The 21,297-nt window shown below is 41.6% G+C and overlaps 1 protein-coding gene across 1 annotated transcript in view; it reads left to right on the plus strand.

The window, feature by feature from the left end:
* Window positions 1-6,705: 6,705 nt before the first annotated feature.
* The window catches only part of LOC120736018 (thyrotropin-releasing hormone-degrading ectoenzyme-like), a 258,235-nt gene continuing 243,643 nt past the window's right edge, over window positions 6,706-21,297 (plus strand). Inside the window, exon 1 of the mRNA XM_040035942.1 lies at window positions 6,706-10,261. Within this exon, the coding sequence (XP_039891876.1) occupies window positions 9,767-10,261 (495 nt within the window). The 5' untranslated portion in view covers window positions 6,706-9,766. The remainder of the gene's footprint in view (window positions 10,262-21,297) is intronic.

A 21,297-nucleotide genomic window follows, 5' to 3' on the forward strand; every position in this document is an offset into this window, starting at 1 on the left:
TAATAGGCTGGTGTGAAAAAGGTTTGTATCTGTCTTGTGTAAAACTACAAAAACCACAGTGGCACCCAACATGCTAAGTGCAAAGTCCTGCTGTCACAGTGGTTACATCTATCTTTTATATACAGCCCATGTTACAAAGGAAGCCCTTTGACAGCAATCGGCATTGAGCTACCTCAGGTCCTGCGAGTCAAGGTGGGGTATTGGAAACTTCCTTTTACATTAAACAGTCTGCTTTAAGTATGAATTTGCTGGAAAAGTACAAGCACAAATTGACTGTCATTTGAATTCTCACAGGGCAATGGCTCATTTCAAAAGGGACATTTTAAATCTCTTGCCAGACTCACAGGGATCCACAATCTTTTTTTTTTCTGAAGGCCTTGGAGAGCTCTTTACATCTTGGCATAATGACACCACACACTTCAGTAGCAAAGAGAACAGCAGAGCCTCAATGTCAGAAATTTAAATAAGACACCTTCTATCTGTCACTCTCCAAGGAGGCTCTAATCGATCAAACCTTTTCTGGAACCTGTGATTCTAATTTTATGAGTTTGAAGGTGTGATCAATGTAGGGGTGGACACTGTACATGAAAGCAATGTCCTTACTTAAACGGAAATAGTGCTATAACTTCATTTTAGGAATACGAATTTCAAGCAAGAGACTTAATTGTCTGCTTAGCTCAAGGAAAATGCTTCAATTAAGCATCAGTGGGGTATATTTGTGGAACAATTTTTTGAAGTGCAAATGCTGTAGGTAACAAGTGACACCACAGTTGTGCAATTAGGTCCATAAAAAATGTGTCCTTTGGACAAAGACACATTTTTTTTAATCCCTATTGAGTTTCTTTTGCTGGATCCATGTGCCCTGTGAAGTGCCTTCTTCTGAGTTTTGCAGCATTTGGGTGAGTCTGAGCAGAGAGTCAGCTCTGTACAGTTCACAGATCATGTGTCCATGCTGTAACGCCACCTCCACCAGACTTTAACAGAAGATGTGGTGTGTCTGATCAGGAACCGTTTCTCTCCAGTTCTGTTCCCATGATTCTGGTACAAGTTCATCTTGGTTTCATTTTCTTCCCCAGGGCTTTGCCACCTCTTTTAGCTGTTTTCTGTTTAATCTATCCTTCTTCTTGAGTGTAAGCTGTGATTTGCACCTTGTTGTAAACCCATCTGTATTTCCATTCATGAAGCTGTTTATTAGGGCTGGGTATCGTCACTGATTTCTAGAATCGATTCGACTCCGATTCACAAGGTTCCGAATCGACTCAATCCGTGATTCGATTCGATACGAATCGAATTGGAGAAATTTGGCCTCAGACAGTCAGAAATATTATAATTCAGATCATGCATCAGTACATTTCCATATTTTTATATCTATAAAAATAAAACTGACACTTGTGAGACTTTATCAAATGTGTAAGTATCACAGCAGATGCCTTTGTGTCAAAGTAACTGAGGATAAAACACAGAAAAACATGAAGGTGATTTTTCTGGCCTGGGATTAGGGATGGGTATCGTTTAGATTTTATCCGATACCAGTACCAAACCGGTACTTTTGAAACATGCCGGTGCTTAAACGGTACTCGAACCAGTGCTTAAAGAATGGAGAACACACACTTTGTCCAAAAACCTCTCATGTTTAGCTGTTTTTTTTGTAAAAAGATAACAATGTTAGCCTTTTCCGCAGCTATAGGGGATATATGGTATCACTCTTGGCTGGAAGCAGTGCTTAAACAATGGAAAAAAAACACAAACTTTATCCAAAAACTTCTCATGTTTAGCTGTTTCCCACTTTTTCTTTGGTCATTTTAGCCTTTTTGGCCAGGGTGAAGGGAGTATCTGCCATCAAACAAGAAGACAGCCGCATGTAGCTATGATGATGTTTGCTAGTTCACCTTAAGCTACTCACCCAGAGAAGAACGGCTGTTGCTGTCATCATCATCCGTCGTCATTTCTGCTAGACTGGCAGGGCTAGGGGCCAGGACTCTAATCTTCGGGTTTTTGGGGGATGTTGCTAACTCCGGGTCCGATAACAGGCCCCACACCCGCAGTAGATGTGCTCGGTGTGAGGTCTCGCAGCAAGCTATTAAATACGGCGCATTTCTTTCTTTCTTTCTTTCTTTAAAAAAACCCCGCTATGCGTCGCCAGGTGTTTCATCAGATTCGAGGTGTTACCTCCTTTGCACAGTATCACCTTAAAGCACTTGTTGTCGGCTGCTGAGTTTGCTTCTTTTGCTGTGAAGTACAGCCAGACTTTGACCGCTTTGCCTTGGGCATTTTTAATCTGTAGCTCTGCTCTAAAAGAACGTACGTACCTGGGCCCGCCTACTATCCTTGGAAAGGTAAAATGATTGGCTAGAATTCAAAGTGTATGACATCTCAGGGGAAAAAGAGCACCGAAATAAAGGTCCCGAATCAATTAGATCCATGATTCGATTTAATTCGATTCGATTTGATTTAAATCTGGGAAATTTTGGGAAATTTTGACAGTCAGAAATATTATTATTCAGATCAGTACATTTACATATTTTTGTATCAATAAAAAGGAAGCTGACACACGCAAGACTTTATCACAGGTGTGAGCGTCACAGCAGATGCCTTTGTGTCAAAGTAGCTGAAGATAAAACACAGAAAAACATGAAGGTGATTTTCCTGGCCTGGGATTTTATAAAAATATTCTGCAGTACATCAAAAACGAAAGAAAACCATTAATCAACATATGAACATTACCTCTGACGTTACAGCGGTTTTATTAGAGACACGGTTAAGCGTTTTGCATTTTGAATAATTTTAAAAAGTTTAAATTTGTTCAGTATTGAACAGCAGAAATGAGGTTTTCTTTTCGGAAGAATGTAAAAGGGAAAAAAACAGCGGCCGACAGCGCTGTAAACAACAGTAGACTTGTGCGTAACAAGCAAGCGAATAATGAAGAAAGGGAAACTGTTCTTGAAGTACAGAGAGAGAGAGAGAGAGAGAGAGAGAGAGAGAGAGCTGTGCATTGCGGTGGAAGCAAAACAGTAAAAGTCAGAGTGAATTCATGACGATGCTTATGTGAAGTGTTTAAGATCAAGGTCAAGGTCAAGGTTCTTTATTATTTGTCACATGCATAGTTATACAAGTATAACACACAGTGAAATGTAGCCTGACACGCTCCTCGACATGTGCAAAAATTGGGGGGGTGTAGAGGAGGAACATATATATATATATATATATATATATATATATATATACATACACATATAGTATATACACTGGGTGAATGTGCAGTAGTAGCAGCAAGCAGGTGAATTCTGTACATTAATATGAATAGATATCTGACTATTTTACAGGATAGACAATATAAACATATTTAAAATTAAAGGAATTGAAATGTACATTGTGCCTTGGCTTAGTGTCTGGAAGAGTCCTGTCTCAGTCAATTATAGATGATGTGAGAGGGCGGGTGTGTGTGTTTAGGGCATGGATGGCTTGGGGATAGAAGCTCCTCTTGAGTCTCTCTGTCCTTGCCCGGAAGATGCGGAACCTTCTACCAGATTGCAGAAGTTGGAACAGTTTGTTGCCAGGATGGGACGGGTCCTTCAGTATCTGCGCTGCTCTAGTCCGGCATCTCCTGGTGTAGGTGTCCTGAAGCGGGGGGAGAGCAATCCTGCAGCAGCGTTCTGCTGTACGGATCACTCTCTGGAGAGCTTTTTGGTCCTTCACACAGCTGTTCCCGAACCACGATGTCATGTTCTGTGTGAGGATGCTCTCCACAGCGCCTGTATAGAAAATCCTGAGGATCTTTGGAGAGACCCTGAACTTCCTCAGTTGTCGTAGGTGATACAGGCGCTGCCTAGCCTTTTTGGTCTGGACCTGAATGTGGGCAGCCCATGTCAGGTCTGAGGAGATGTGGACACCAAGATACTTGAAGGACTGCACCCTCTCCACTGGAGCTCCATTGATGATAATGGGCTTGTAGTCTCTGTGCTGACCCCTTCTGAAGTCCACCACCAGCTCCTTGGTCTTGCTGACGTTCAGCTGGAGGTGGTTGTCCTGGCACCACGATGCCAGATTCTTCACTTCATCCATGTAGGCCGCCTCATCGTTGTTGGAGATGGCACCCAACACCACTGTGTCGTCAGCAAACTTCACAATGGTGTTGGAGCCATGGGTGGCCACACAGTCTGAAGTGTAGAGGGAGTAGAGCAGTGGCGAGAGGACACATCCCTTTAGATCTTCTTTTGCTGCTGGTTCAGTCAATATTGTTTGGAGAGAGATCAAACTAACAGCTTTAGAATCGGTGCATAAAGGGCGTGAACACAAAGCGCGGACCCGCCGACAGATCAGAATCAGCGGCTTTCATCCCCGACCGTGAGAAAGGCTACATCTAACTGATTCTGATCCGCGGGTCGCGCTGTGTGTTTAAGTCTATGTGCAGAATCCGTGTACCTGCTCTCATTTACTGTCTTAACTGTTTGGTGGTTCTTGAAATTTTGTGAGATGTCACCAGAGATTCTGGCATTTCAGGCAAAATAAATTTATATTAAAAAATCGATTCAGGATTTTAATGAATCGATTTTACGTTATCCAAGCCAGAATCGATTTTAATCGATGAATCGATTATAAAAACCCACCCGTACTGGTTAATAACTCACATTTCTCTTTTCTCACAGGTCAGTCTTCAGTCTTTTAAGAAATAGCCTCAGGTTGGTACTGTCCCACAGGCACATTCACAAATCGTCTCACAGGCTGAGTTGTCAGGCCAGTTTCTTCAAAACCCCTAAAGTCCAATTCTTTGACTAGATCAACTCTCAAGCCAGTTTCCAGAATTCTCTACTGCTCTGAGGTAAAACACTCTAGGTGAGTCTCCAGAAGTGGCACAACAGGAAGAATGTAGGTGTAATGACGAGCAGCCACAGTTACCTCTAGAAAGAGGTAGGAAGACTTATTCTATCAAAGGTTCAAGGTAATGCTGACACTATTGGCACAATGATTCTTCAACCAAGACTGGGTGTTGGGAAAAGACAGTCTGTCGATGGTTATACAACATCGAGTGTTTGCTGTAATGCTAATTTTGTTGATCTTTATTTTACATGGTCTTGATGTCTTCTTGGACATTTTACATATTCTCATGTCAATCAGGCTGAATAATGCTGCTAATAATAGGATTGAGGTGTATACACACCGGAAGCTATTCACAACAACATGGCAACCAGCGACCACAAAGGGGGATTAAAATTTTGCAACTTCAAGCAAATACAGGCAACATAATCACTGCCAATGTGAGCTTTTCTCAATTTCCAGGTGAGCAAGTAGATGGATTTTTACGATGAGAAGCCCCTTAACACCAACCCTTAACAACGGTTACCCTGCTGGTTGGCCAATGGGGCTGACCACTTGTTCGCTCTTTTATATCATAACTCAGTGCATGAAAGCACACATGCCAAAGAACACGTTGTGATTAAATTAGCCACATCATTAGCTCCACAACAGATTTGTTCCACAAGTGCCAGTTTAGCTCAGTGGGTGAGCAGGTGACCAAATACTGCATGGCCACAGCGGCCATGTTCAAATATGACCTATGGCCCTTTACTGAATGCCCTCCACCCGTCTCTCACCACTATGCAATTAAAAAAAAGAGTTGTTCTGAAAAATCAGCACGAAAAGTGAGAAAATTTCTGTTTGGTCAACTATTTTTTTTATTCTGCTACTGTCTTTTGTTTGGTGTCATTTAATTGACTGGATGATTGAGGTCTCCTCCTCATGCTGGTCACCAGGTTGGTCACACACTGCTGTGGGACGGCAGTCCATTCTTCAATCAGCTTTTCTGTTGGTCACAGAATAAGCTCTTTGAAAATTGACAGAGAAGATTTGGCAAGTTTTTCAACTCACAAATTTCTCCTTAGAAATGTTGCACCGTTTAAGGGGAAGTAAACAGGGTATGCAATAAGATATATTGCTTAGAAAAAACAATCAACCAAAAACAAATTTCCTTCCTTTTGGTGCCAAGTTTTTATTCTTCTGTCAATTGAACACACAAAACAATAACACTTCCTGCTTGTGAGAAGAAAAAGAAACCCTTGAAATGAGGGCGTCTCACACTACCATGTAGACCTCTCACTCTGAAGCCTGATCAACAGTGAGCAAAGGGTCAGAGGGACACCTAATCTAAATAAATACACCAAACCAACAAATTAAACTAACTGTGCAGATGCCTGAAAATGTCATAAATCTCTTGCTGATATATATATTTTTAAAAAGGGCATCTGGGGATACTAGTCTATGTGCGTGGAGTAGACATTTGCACAGCTGACTGAGCACAACCATCAGGTGTTCCAATAAAAAACAAAGACGTGTGTTTGCTTTCTTTATAATATGATCTGAATTTTGGCCTGGACCTGCACTGCACACAACACACAACCAAGAACATGTAGCTTTATTGGAGCAACAATGTTACTTCAGCCCTGTGTGCTGGGATTCTTCGGTACCACATCTGGCCCAGCTGTTCAGCTGCAGAGTCTACAGCTTCACATTGAATCCCTCAGTTAGAGATGGAAAAAGTGTGATTTTTGAACATGTGTATATGTGTGTGTCTGTGTCTGTGTATGTGCGCTTTGTCTTCTCTGAAGAATGAGTCTGGAAATTCTTTTCCACTGTGCTATAAAGAGCTTATGTGTACATGTAGTTTCAGGCATTAAAAGTGGAATAACTGAAATGCAGAAGTGCAGATAAGAGCAAGTGGAAGTAAAGAGACTAATGAAAAACTAATCTCAGCAGACACATTCATTTAGAGAGAAATCTGCACAGGAAAGGCCCCGGTGCCCACTGCTCAGTTACTTCACAGCCAGATAAATCTGCATGCGTGTAAAACCAAAGAGAGGCACACAGAGAACCTTTACTTTGCTTCATCTTCATTTTTCTTCTGTCTGGTTTCTCGTCATCCAGAGCTAGCAGAGGAGAAAACAGCGGAATAGATTTGAACAGCGCTGGGGAGGTGTAGCTTTCACACGCTGAGACCCCCACCCACCTCCCTCCCTCTCGGTCTCTCTCTCTCTCTCTCTCTCTCTCCCTCGGTCAGCGCGTGCCTCTCGGTTGGAGCAGCAGCTCGTGCTCAAGTGGAAACGCACACCGCAAACGTACTCACTGCTGAACGGGCGGCACGAGACTCTTCCTCACCTCCATCACCAAGCGTCACTTTCTTCAGTGCACGAAGGGATGCTAAACAGGAAGGTTTCATCACCGCCGCCGCCACCATCATCATCACCGTCATCCTCATCTGCGAGAGAGAGAGAGAGGAGCAGCGGCTCTCCGTGGGCTGAAAAAGTTGAGGAAGATAGGGTTTATTAAAGGAGCACCGGAGGGGCTCGTGCCCGGCGTTAACGCGGGATAATCCACCCGGCACGGTCTGATTCTACTTTGGAGTGTGCAGGACCTGGTGCTGAGTGGGATTTGTTAACGGTGCTTTCCAGGATCGTTCCGTGCACCGTCCCCGGTGCTGACTCTGACCTCCGGCGTTTTTGTTTTTTTAGTCCATTTTTTTCTTCTTCTTTAAACGATCGGCCCGTTATTGTTATTACTGTTATTATTAACGGGTCCGGTGTTTAATCCCATCGGTGTGAGCTGGATCTGGTCTCTGGCGGTTTAACGGGATCCCCACATGTGCCAGCGGATCAATAACAGCTTCCTGGCATTTATCTGTGAACTCCCGTCATGTCCCTGATGGATTTCTTCCACACCACACTCACTTAATGGATTTCTAACGGTGGTGTAACGAATCCCGGGACCGTCCCGGGTGGACTTGAGGGTTAGTTTATTGACCGACGGTAACCTCAGCCCCCTCCCCGGGAGCAGAAACAGCCCGCAGGTATAAAGCAGGTGTTCACATCTGGGTTACCGAGGAAAACGGGACGTGTAGCAGAGAAAGCGCGGTCCTTCTCGGGACTGAAGTGAGTCTGACTAATAGCGGATCACCCCCGGAGAGGTACCCTTCCACCCCGGGGACCGACTGCTGTTTAAAACGGACACGGAGATCATCGCTTCCTAGCGGGGGCGAGAGAAGAGAAGTTACCGGAGAACCAGAGGAGTTTTTCTTCTTATAATATTTACCGATGAACCTGTAATGTTTGGACAACCTTCATGATCAATATCTGAGTGATTTCACTGAAGGAACTGATTGATTGATGGTGGATTTTAAAAAGGGGGTTTTCAGCTCTTTCTGTGGATTTCTGTCCCCACCGAGCGGCATCCATGTAATCAATACAATCCTGGGTTATCAATCAGTTTTAATCCAGCTTCCATCCGTCAGGCTCATGAGCTGGAAAGCTGGGATCGTTTAGACCTCGTGGAGTAGCCGAGTGAATTATCTCCTCCACGGTGAAATAAACCCACATGCTGGCCGTAAATTATCCACTTAACCCCCCTCAGGAGAGGAAAAGGAGAGAGAGAGAAAGCGAGTGCTATAGACACAGACCGCAGCGAGAGAGTTATTACCGTTTTTAAACTACACCTTTATCAGCAGCAAAGCTAATTTTAATTTGAAATCCATCAGAGAAAAGGGGTCAAACGGAGGCGCTTCCTCAATTTTTAACAGCAACTTTAAGTTTGTGTGACAGAGAAGTCACTACAAAACTGTACTTTAAAAACAAGATTACTGAAGTATTCTGCTTTGGGACAAAGCCCTAAGAAAACTGAGTTATTACAAATTAATCTCGAGCTTGTAATAAAAAAAAAAAACAAAGACAAAAAACTGGATTTCTTGACAAAGATCCGAATTCAAAACTTTATTTTACTCAAAATAAGATCTGAACATATGCTGGTGTGACTTTGATTTGATTAAGTCTTCATTTGATTCCAAACCTTAAATGCAATCATAATAATCTCCAAGAGACTTGTAACACATCTTAATGTCTTGTAAGTTATTATAATCTTCGACTGTAACATTATGACAATCCCATAATAGTCCGAAAGGGATTTATTTATGGTTTATTGCGGATGTGTAAGAGCTTTAACTCAGAGCAAATTGACTTTACTCGTACCTTGGGAAAACTACCTGCCGCTTTAACCCCCTTGTGTTCGTTCAGACTTTGGTTGAGGTACTTTGACTTGGTAACGTGACCGTTTTTAAAGTTCAAACTGATGATTTCCATCTGACTTGAATTTACAATCTGAGAGGAAATCCAGATAAGGTTGCTTTTACAGCATAAGGCTTTATTCCCAGTTTTATACCTTGTGGTGGTTAAGTGTTTAGCTTACCCAGCTGATTTCCAGTCTATGGATGATACGCTCACTGTATAGCCACATCCTCAACGGCATACCTCCTCCGCTCCGTCCCTCTCCTCCTTCTCCTTCTCAGGCTTCACTGCTCTTGAAATCGAGCCATGCAGCATTGATTTTTTTGTTTCTGTTCACCGCAAAACCAAAACGCACATGACCATCTCATTTTTTCTGTTTTTTCAGTTTGGTTGCCTGAAATGTAAGACGTGCAGCAGTGCTGATTTTTCACATCTAGGCAGAACTCAAGGACGTTCATAACAGTCCATCAGCAGCAAGGTCAGAGTTCAGTTTTTCAGATATATAACTGCTGGAGTTTCATCAGCACAGACTGATAGGCTGACAGGCTGAATCAAGACTGGAATCTTTTGGACGATCAAAACACATTCAATCACATCAAGTTTACTGTAAACAAGCTGGAATCTGACCTGTGCATAAATGAATATTTTTTTGAATCAGAATCTGTTTCTGCTGCTGAACTTTGAGATTATTTCTTTGCTGTTCTAGTGACATTTTAAGCTAAATGGGACTAAACGACAGCAGCCCGGGAGCCATGCGGAACGGCCGTGGCCTCTCGGATCAGTGGGCAGAATCAGTGGTGGTCCGGCCTCGAACCACTGAGCGCCACATAACGGTGCACAAGCGCCTGGTGCTGGGCTTTGCCCTCTCCATACTCACCCTCATTATCGTAACAGCAGTAGCCGTTGCGCTCAACGTCAAATTTGAGGACTGTGGTGCACGAGATCGCGATGAATCAACTGGAGAGCCGAGTTCCCGAGGCCCCGGTGGGTCTGCAAAGTTGAATGGAGGCAGAGGGGAAAGGACGGGGGAGAAAGGGGACGAAGAGGTGGTCCAGCCGTGGAGAAACTCACGATTACCAGGCTCGGTGAGGCCTCGGCACTACGACCTGCGGCTTGCCGTCTACATGGATAACTTCACCTTCTCTGGAGAAGTCAGCATTGAGCTGGAGTGCATCAATGCCACCCGTTTTATTGTGCTGCACGCTGATCGCTTAGAGGTATGTTGGCGCTTTGTTTTTGCTCACAGTAAGGATAGTGATAATTTAAATTCAAGCATGTAGCAGTCTAGAGCCCAAGGACTCCTAGGTAATGTCACTTTTTACAAACTGAATGACCAACATGCTTGGGGTTGTCCAAAATTTTAGGTTCTTAGGTTCTTTTAGGTTTTTGGTTCAAAATCTACTTAGGCACAGACCCACCCGAAATAATCAGACCTGTTCCAAAATGCAATCAATTAGACTCATCAAAGAACCCAAACACCAAATATAAGATGCTTTTACTGATGATTACAGCCCAGAGCTTTTCCTCAGCTCACTTGACAGAGCTGAATGTGAGAATAAAAAAGTCCAACTTTGGATTTTTAGCCTGCCATATCCCGAACACTAGGTTAAACTGAGCCTGTGTTAGAATAGCAAACCGTCTGCTGAATTTACAAAGAAGCAAAAGCAAGAGTGTTTACCTGTACGCTCTACCCCAGCAGTATCCTCGCCTTAGCCAGCCTGAGTATTTCCAGTGTTGTGTGAAAAAAAAACAACTTTAAATCAGGTACCAACCTGCTTCTCCTGATTTTTGACTTCATGAGTGAAAATACCTCTATAGCTATCCTATTCACAACCTTTTCTAATGTACAGCAGATTATAAAATTAAACCTTTCTCTGCATTGCACTGCATTTGAGACATTTAATGCTTCTTACACAACTCTAGATTTTCAGTGCTCTGAAAGAAGTTGAAATGTGACACCTTCAACTGTGGCAACCTTTTCATGGCATTAACAAATGATATGATGGACATTACTTCAACGTACCTCTTACCTCAAAACACAGACATTGAATCATAAATTAGTTTGAATCCATTCAGGTGTGACTGAACCCCAAACCCGAGACCCACACCAGTAACAATAAGACCCTGATTGACACAATTAAGCTTAATGGAACAAATTTACATCTTTGTTACTGGATCAGGTCTTGGCTGTGAAGCCCTCTACATCGTAGTCCAGACTCAACAATTCTTAAACACTAGACATACTATAGTCAAATAATAGTTAAATAAACTCAACTTTATGAAATGGGCAATGCTGGTAGATTATTAGCTATATTGGCTGTGCATTGGTTGCTGTTGGTTACGGCTGTTTTTGTCTACTAAGTTACAAAAAATAGAGATGAGTACTGGTATTGCATCTCATTACTGCAGCTGAAGTCTCCGGTTCCATGAAATGCCAGCAACACTATTCCTGGCCAGTTTTAAATTGGGTACTTTTTCTTTCAGGCATGAATTAAACTCTTGGAGATTTACAATTTTCTTGAGAAGGTGGTGCAGCAAAGCCTTTTGAACCTTTAAAATGACAATAGTTACTCCCGTTGGGAGCATGAATGCCCCAATTTAATGAGTAATTCTGAATTTCTATTTGCTGTTCTTATATGAAATTTAAGATAGTAGGCAGCTTGGCAGAATTGAATTGGATACCAGTGACCCCACCCCTAACCATACCAGATTAGGTTATTATCATTATTATTATTATTATTATTATTATTATTAATAATAATAATAATAATAATAATGTGAATACATTTAATTTTATTATAAATACATAAATAAATATAATACATAAATACATTTTATTTATAGGCACCTTTAAAGACCCTCAAGGTCACCTTACATTAGTACAAAAAAAGGTCAATGAAAAATAAAAATAAAAAAGTATGAAAGTATAAAAGCCAAACAAGGTAAAAATAGACTGAAATGGAATCACGATGAAGGGTGTGCAATTTTGAACAAATAGGTTTTAAGGTGTGATTTAAAAGTGGAGAGAGAGTTTGTAGTGCGGAGCCGAGTTCCCGAGGTGGAAGTGCATTCCAAAGTCTCAGGGCAGCTCTGAGTCCCATAGAAGTCAGCCGAGCAGGTGGAATAGAAAGAAGAGGAGGTGAGGAAGAGTGGAGTGTACAAGGGAGTGAGTATGTATGGAGAAGATCAGATAAATATGGGAGAGCGAGGTTATGAAGCGCTTTGAAAGTGAGAAGCAGAATCTTGAAATTGACACGGAGCTGAACTGGAAGCCAGTGGAGCTGTTTATGAACAGGTGGTATATTTTGAGGAGATCTAACTTACCCCATTAATCAAGAAGTTTATTTTATTTATTTATTTATTGTTATTAATATCATTTTTTGCATCCCCAAATAGAAACCTTGTAACAGAAGACTTGTAGCCACAATGCATGTAAGGGAGTTGATGTCAGCGGTAACATCTTTTCGTCTCAACTCTAATAGTAGAATCAGAGATTCCTGAGAGCTGACTTGTTTGAGATAAAACTGGATGATGGTTGGATTAAACTTGTTTGCAGTAACTTATTTGCAGTCATGTTATTGTTATTGAGAATGGTCAGTGGTGAGTCATGATCTAATTACTGTTGAATCCAGCTCCGTACAAAGTCTACATCATGAAACAGAGATTGGTGCGGTGCAGCCTGTTGATGTAGACGTTTTGATCTTTTGATAATGTTCCAAACAAAGCTCCTTGTTTTCATCCAGTGGTCTGCTCTGTGCTGAAAGCATCCCGACGCTCTCTAACAAAGAATGTTTATTTCCAGATTTGGCCTCGGAGGTTTCTTTAACGAGGCTAATTAACCGTCAAAGTTGCTGTTTCAGCCCAATTTCGGAGACAAGTGCGTGGTGAGAGAAAGCCTCAGAGAAACGCCTGAGCAACGTGATTTTTCAGGCTGGTCATCTCGGCTAATGTGAGAGAAGGATAAATCTGTCTAATTTGGGCAGAGGCCAATTAAAAACCCTGCAGCCCCTTTTGTGTTTGTGTCAGGGCACACTGTGAATTAAGAGGTGCTGTCGGGTGCCAGGCAGGTCTCCTAAGGTATCCTCAGAGTTAATGCATTATGAAAAGAAAAAAATGTCAAGATGTTGAAAGGCCAGAAAACAGAAATGTGAATAAAAATAGATGCAGCTGGTAGCAAGGGGAGGGATAAACACTCCTGAAAAGAGAGCTTAATTCACAGATTCAAAGAAATTGAATGCAAAATGCATTCGAGACGAAGTGAAGTGAAGGTTTTCGGTCTGGAGATGTCGGCTGACCATTTTCCCCAACTTGCCAAACACTGTCAGTTCTTATCCAGATTTCAGTCCCTCCAGACAGCCAATGATTTAACTTCATGTCAAGTAAAATTAACATGCAGGCGCGCCTTCCATTTGGCTAATTTATTCCTCCTCCAGTCCTCCTTCCTACATCCTCTGATTGTGACCTGGAAATCGCTGGATGTTCCAATTGCTTAAATGCACCACAGAGGAGATGAAGAGATGAGGAGCTCCGAGCGCAGAAACACAAGCATGTCCCACGGGGAAGTTTTCAACACCCTTTGAATTGCAATGCCTGTACAGTAGTCAGTAAAATCTGACACATCATGCCCATTCAAGCTGGGATGGATTTGATATCTGAATTTAATATATATGATTTTATTGCTTTTTTTTCCTGTATACTCACCACCCGCTGTGTGTCATTGTTAAAAGAGATGAAGGTTACAGCTTTACGTTGTCTTAAAGTGGTTAATAGTGCAATCACTTCAACACGCCGTGGTTGCTAAACTGGTTGTGTAGCACAATGCACTTGTATTTGAAGTATGTGAAATTAAAATGCAATCACTTATAGACAATTATACTAGTTAACTGTAAAAATAGTTTGTGTTGGAATATAGAAGCTGAAATTAGTTGTCTTCTTTTAATCTGGTGTTTCAGCTGACTGAGGGCAGCACAAGTATTGATGAAGGGCAGCTGTGTGAACCTTAATGAAAATGAGCTCAGGGTTTTCACACTTTGTTATGTCAAGGTCAAGATGTAGAGTAGGTTGTGACCTGTTTAGGGTTACGGTTGGATCAACCTAATGATAGCCTTAGACTTTAGGAAAATGGGAATGTTATAACAGAACTATAAAGAGTTTGATTTGGAAGGTTGGAAGGACTCCAGGCTTGTTTAGCATGTGTCTAAAATATAGCCCTAATATCCTGCCTTTGGGGTTCATTGCTGCCCTGATACATGTTAACATGTTAAATGTGATACTTTAAATACATTATAAAGACTAAGTTGACATTGGGGAGTGCTGTTCCCTGTGCGTTGTATTTGAGAATATATCTATGTTTCGGTGTTCTTCTAATATGGTTTAGATTGTGTAGAACGATGTAGTCTTTCTATGTGACTCACTCCTCCTGAACATTTTTTGGGGGTTAAAAAGTTAAAATCTCACCCAGTCAAATATCTAGTCAGCCTTTTGGATTGCACTCTGTTGTTGGGGGCTGCACAGTGGAACAGTGGTTCAATCTGCCTCACAGCAGGGTTCAAATAAGTTTGAATCCATCATTTGGCTGGGGTGTGTGGTCTGTGTGGAGTTTGCATGTTCTATGCGTGAGCACTCCAGTTTCCTCCTACAGTGTAAAAGACATGCAGTTAGTGGGGTTTGGTTGTGTGTGTTAGCCCTGTGATCTGTCCAATATGTCGCCCATCTCGCATCATATGGCAGCGTTAATAGGCTGATTTATTAATGGATGATGCTGATGGTATAAGAAGTGACCAAACTTTACTTTTTAGCTTTGCTAAGTTTTAGTAAAGGGTCTGTATTCTGTTCCAATTATATTGTGAAAAAATATATGTACAGTATGATAAAGTAGGAATGTAAAATATTTCAGGGTATATGTTCTTTTAGAGAACATATTGATATTTTCATTGGGCCGTGTTCAAGTAATTCAGGGTTATGGTCATGATTGCAACACTTCTCGCTGAAGGCCATTGGTGTGAAGCAGAAAGTCCTCCCTAATAAGAATGTGCGCTTCCTGCGCTTCCTCGTGGTCCGATCTTGGGGCGTGCTTAGTGTCAGAGGGTTCATTAACACTGGGAGACTTTTTATCAAATCAAATCAAATCAAAATGTATTTATATAGCACATATTAAAACAACAGTGTTGACCATAGTGCTTCACAGTCAATAAAAACATGAGACAGTTAAAACAAACAATAAAAGAGGACAACAAACAATAGGTAACAACGCAACAAGCTAAAACAGCCAACTAGACAGAATCAAGACCTCACTGGTTTCTCCAGTCAGGCATAGATCATGGAGTTGTAATGAAATCTGTTTTAAAGTCATCTTCACCAACTTGGTTCTACTCCTGAGGCTCCACAGATTCTGTACATTGACCCATTTTTTGGACATATTTGACAGTCAGTTTCTATATTTTTTGATGGCTAGTTGCCATCTCTTCAAAATGATTTTGCAGTGAGGGAGGACAGCATGCATGTTAAAAAGAGTTCCTCCCCTTGCATCTCTCTGTCACATGAGCACCGAGTGAAACTGAGACGTCATGAAGATACAAGCGTGATGAAAGCGAGCAGCCACATTAGCTAAATAAAATGCACCCCAGGCTCAGTGTTACTCTCTGTTAGCTGAGAAATCTAACCCAGCACCAACAAACAAACAATTAAACAACATTTGTTTGAGCAGAACATTTTGAAGGCATCTCAGAGCGTGCCGCTGTGTCAGCTGACTCATCAGAAAAGCCTGAAAAACATCCTTTTAATCTCCACTGTTTCCTCTCTGTGTCAGCAGGCTCTGTTCGTATTGATCAGTTCTTTCATCAAAGGACACACACACACACACACACACACACACACACACTGTGTTTGATTGGCTTAGGGTTGCTGATGTGTGACAGAGGAACGACCTAAAGGTTCCAAACTGTTCCTGCTGCTGCGGGCGTGTTCCCATCATGCACTGCTACTCATCCATGTTTATAATGATGACTAATTGAATTCATTTTAATTAATTATTTGATCCACACAAGGAATTTAGTATAACTTCAGGGTAAAATACCAAGAGAAAGGTGCAACTGGGTAATGCACAAAAAGAGTAAAAATTAAAAAGGACCCACATGTTACATAACGAGGTTGAACAGAAGCTGTGGCCTTCTGCTTGTTCTTTGACCTGTGTAAACCCCAAAATGTGAACTGCCTTCAGGACATAGCCATATGCATACCCTTTAAAATTTAACATGAGACATGTTTTTACAAACTATATTATCCAATAGAAATTAGAAATTACTTGTATTACAACTTTTATTTGCGCACCAGTTGTGAATTTTTTAAATGTCATTTTTACCTGCTATTTCTATGTGTTTTTATATACCGTTTAATTAGGCACCAAACAGCACATGTTACCAATTTTGGACCTTTTGGCCTACAAAAGGATACACACTCTTTGGAGACAGGTGACTTGTCCAGGGTTTACCCTGCTTTATGGTGGCAGGGATTGGCTAAAGCCTCTGTCGTCCGGAACCGGATAAGGAAACAGTCACGCAGGCCTAGAGACTGGTCAGTTACCCCCTGGTCACCACCAGTTTCTTGAGAAAAATATGTATTCCCCAACTAGTTGGCAAGAATGCTTCCTATTGGTGGGTGAAACTGAATGCAAAGAGGTACACTGTGCTGCATTGTAGCCCTTCTCGCTTTGGTCATCAGTAGAGTGCTGCAGTAGTCCTTAGTTTGTTTGTGTTGGCAATCCACTAGCAAAAGCAATCACAAGGAGGTTTTTGGTGCAGCGTCCTCTTTGTGACTGATTTCCCTCAGCAACAGTCAGCAAACATCTATAAACCACCTGTGTTACTTAGTTTAGCAGTGCCATAAGTCCTACAAACTGCCACCTGCATAAGTAAAACCAAGAAAGAATATTTTTTAAGCCTTTTAAAAGCTGGGTAAACTATTTGATTAAGAAACTTGTATTTAAATCTCCAAAAATCATAACAATCCCTACTATTGATTTATACGTTCTGGCTCCCTGCACACTTCATTGAGACTCACTGCATTTCTGTGGACTCTGAAATAGTGTGACCTCTTAATGTGCATTGTCATATTTTGATTTATGATATCCATATACTGTACATAGTCTGAAAATTGGGCCTCACCCAGTAATAAAAAAACAACATAAAAAATACTCACGTATATTTCAAAGCCAAGAGCCTTTGTATAACACTAAATAAGGAAGCAATAAGAAGGCAATTAAGTTAAATGCCAAAGGATGAGTGGAGCTTATTTCAACTTGGGATATTTACCAATCATTCCACTTTGTGGCCATATTGCTAGGGTTCAAATTTACCAATGAATGGTGTTATATTATGCATGCAAACAAGCCAGTATGCATGGATAAATATATAAATATGCAGGCTCAATAGGTCAGGTGGCAAGTATTCCCATTCTTCAATTCTAATACAATCAGCAAGATGGCTGTTCCACTTGGATAAGTTCTGGTCTTACCCTCAGTCTGCCTGAAAACAAACAATTAAGGTATGTAGGTAAGAATTGGTTGTTGTTGTTGTTTAAAAAGGTGCCATGTTAGTTAAAACGTTAGAAGAACAGACAAATCATGGCAGATGTTCTTGGTGAAGCACTTTATACTTTGGGAAATCAGGACTTTGTGAAATTGAGCATTTAATGAATGGACCTTGGTCACATTTGGCTGCTGTGAGTGACGGTAGAACTGTGAGTAGCAGTTTGCTCATCGAGAGAATCCTTTTCCCTAAACTCTCCTCGTTCCTCTGGGAGGTATGCACAATTCTGGCTTACGCTCAGACAATTTGCATTTCCTTGACATTCAAATTTACCTTCCTAATTTTTTTTTCTTTGCATCGCTTCACACAAAAAACTGATTAACACGAGCAGCAGATCTGCAGACCTTATGATATTATTTTTAAGTATGCTCTCACGGTACACCCACAGAAGTGTTTGCACTTATTGTGGCTGATTAGCCCTCTTCACAGGACTGTGTGGGTGTGTACAGAGAGTTCTTGACTAACATATCCCTCTAAGTTATATGTTTGCCTGGATGATTATCTTTAGTGCACTGAGTTTAGTGACATTTCAGTTAATTACCAGTAAATCCCCACTCAGCGTCAACCTGGGCGCAGGTCTAATCAGCCAGGAAAAGTCAGAGCACCTGTGAGGCTTTCCAGGGCCTTTAATGAGACAGGTGCTCTCCTCTTCCTTCAGTATTAATTCTCCACAGCTGCCGACTATCTGTTTCTTCATCACCTGGTCAGTTTGACTCCTGAGCGGCACAATAAAATATGGATGAATGTGGGTAAAGTTGGCAGGCGAACAAACACTCTGAGATCTGCTGAGCTTTCTTTCTTTCAACACTCCTTCCTCACTACTTTGGTGAAAACGCTCAGATGATGATACTTTTTTTCTCCAAAGCTGCTCTCAGATACACCCTTTGTTGTACACATGGTGCCTGTCACGTCGCCATGGCGACAGCTCCAGCATTCGGAACAACAGCTGGCTGTAATTCAGGGTTTGCTGAGCAATGCCTGCCACCTGACAAACCGTAAATGCTTGAAGCTGGTGCATTTCTGTTGTTTTTAACCATTTTGGGTTTGCTGCCTGACTGCGCTGATCTACCTGAACAGCAGAGGGCGCTTTCTCTCAGGACAGCTCGGTTTGAACACCTGCTGTGAGACTTACTGGATCTATGCAATGTTTTGATCATCGCTCAACACTTAATTACTCTAATGGGGATAAATTAAATGGAATAATTCACTGTGCCATTATTTATTTATTTGCAGACTACAGAATATCTATCAAGTTGATTTTTGGCTTCTCTTCTATAACTTTGGTATTAATGTCAGCAAAGTGGATAATAAAGGGTAAATTGGGACTGTGCTAATAAACATGGACAAAACTACTGTGATGTTACCTCCAGGTTCTGATGCCCTTAGTTTGCCTGTCAGCATCCTGGTTTATGAGCAAGGAGGCGTGTTTTACTCTTAATCAGACCTCCCAGTGTGCAATGAGAACATCGTGCACGAATCATAAAATGTTAAAATGTCAAAAGAGAACACAAACCCAGCAAAAATGTTTATTGAGGTCAACTATGAATTTCCTCTCGTTTACCTTAGAAATGAGAGGAAAAGAAGTTGGCCAGGTCGCCTAGTGGGAGTCAACCTGTTTCCAAACAGTTCAGCTCTAACTGCGTTGATTGCAGTCACTCTCATAGAGATTACTGAAGTTTTGCAAATAATTGTTGTCTTACTTACAAATGCAGACAGATTACCAACATGCTGCAATCAAACTGAGTCTGCACTGATGAGCACAACCCAGCAGATCTCTTTGCAACAAAGGGATCAAGTCAAATGGTCACTAGCTGGTTGCATTCCTGTTATTGTTGCCAAGCACCTGTGTCTTTTGCAAGTTGTTAATGAGAATTTCTGTGTGTGCAGATTTGTAAGAACAGATTTGTTTATTACAAATGAATCACATGTAACTGCTAACTTGATCCCACTGGTGGCAGACTGACTGAAGTCACTTTAAAGATGGCAGTGACTTCAATTGGTCACTTACCTGGTGCCCATTGTCAAGTTCACTACACATGTTTGCAGGAATCTTGGTGGTGTTGTGGTTCTTGCACACTGTGAAGTGCAGTGTTGACTGGCGAGTAACGGAATACATGTACCGGCATACAAAATATGAGTAACTGTATTCCCTTACAGTTACCGCTTAAAAAGGTGGTATTCAGAATACAGTTACTTTGTTGAAATAAATGGATTACACAGCGGTCTTTTCCTGTTTCATATGTTAGGCTATGCCCTCTCGATTTTGGGTAATTTCATGCCGGTGGAAACCCAAACAAATCATGCATTGAGAGGCTCTAATGCCTGTGTCTCAATCTCGCGGCCCATGTCACCTCTACTTTCAGCCGGCCACATAATGACATGAGGAAATATTTTTTTTAATTATTATTTAAATAATTATTTAATATAAAGGCAATAGGCAGAGTGTTAAAGGCATCGCCCTAAAGAATGTAGCCTCATAGGCAGTGTAGTCTGTGCTGCAGGGAGAGTGGACTGCCATACCCGTTATGTGTCTGTGAGGGAGAGGAGGGAGAAAAAGGAGAGTGGAAATACGAGCTGTCACCGACCAGAAACTGGAGATGGAAGCATGTAAATATAATAATAACCACTAAAGCCAAAAAGAGTGGCTGACGAGCCCAGTTGTAAGTAAGCTATTAAGACTCAACTGTACACTGTGTTCGTGTTTTCCTCCGAAACAATAAGTTCTGTTGGAGCAGCCTTTCAACGCCTCTCTCGCTAGCAAAGTTGACCCAGACAACAAAGTAAAGCTAGTTTTCAGCTACGAGCCCGACATGAACCCGACGTATTAGCCAGAGGTCCCTTTACTACGGTTCGGAGCCGCGACCCTGTTTTATATACGCGCGGAATAGTTTTTTTTTTTTTTTTATAGGAGATCGCTGCAAAAAGTGCAGCCTTACCTAATGTCAGCCTACTGTTACTCATTTTATATTAGGATTTAAAAATCTAGCTGGTATTGGTATGGCGAGTAACCTTCAGTACGAGTAATAAATCACACAGCAATAGTACCTTCATGTGGTTGTAAAAAGCATGATAATATATTAAGTGTTCAGAACATGTTACTCTCATTGAGTAACGGAACGGAATACGCAGCACGCCGTGTAATAAATACTTACAAAGAAAACGGCGGCCTTTACAACTTATGTCTAAAAATGTATAGTTTCATGCATCAGTTAAAACACTCGACTCCAGCTACATGACGCGCAGCTGGAAACACTTCCCGCAATTTGAGCTGCCTGAGATTCACAGAATTTACAGAAAATGTTACATTTTTGTGATTTATATCGTTATCGGGACGTTAGAATTCTTATATCCGGATATGAGATTTTGTTCATATCACACAGCCCTAGGTCAGACATTTCCCACGCACTCACCTGTAGGATCAGCTGCTGTTTGCTTTAACCCACCTCAGAAATCAACCACTGCTGTCATTTTTCAGGCAGGAATTGACATAAACATGAGCAGCAACAGGAAGTCAGCGGCTTTCAGAGGTGCTCTGGATGTGAGTGAGCGTGTGTCTGAGTTTGAGGAGTTTAGGATGCACGAGTACGCGTGTACACGTACATCCTATTAAACAACCCCTGCAGAGTTTCTTTGCAGATTTGCTGTTAACATCGAGTGTCACTCATCAA

Source organism: Simochromis diagramma, unplaced genomic scaffold (genome assembly GCF_900408965.1).
Source record: "Simochromis diagramma unplaced genomic scaffold, fSimDia1.1 OVJJ01000816.1, whole genome shotgun sequence".
In the NCBI taxonomy this organism is placed as follows: Eukaryota; Metazoa; Chordata; class Actinopteri; order Cichliformes; family Cichlidae; genus Simochromis; species Simochromis diagramma.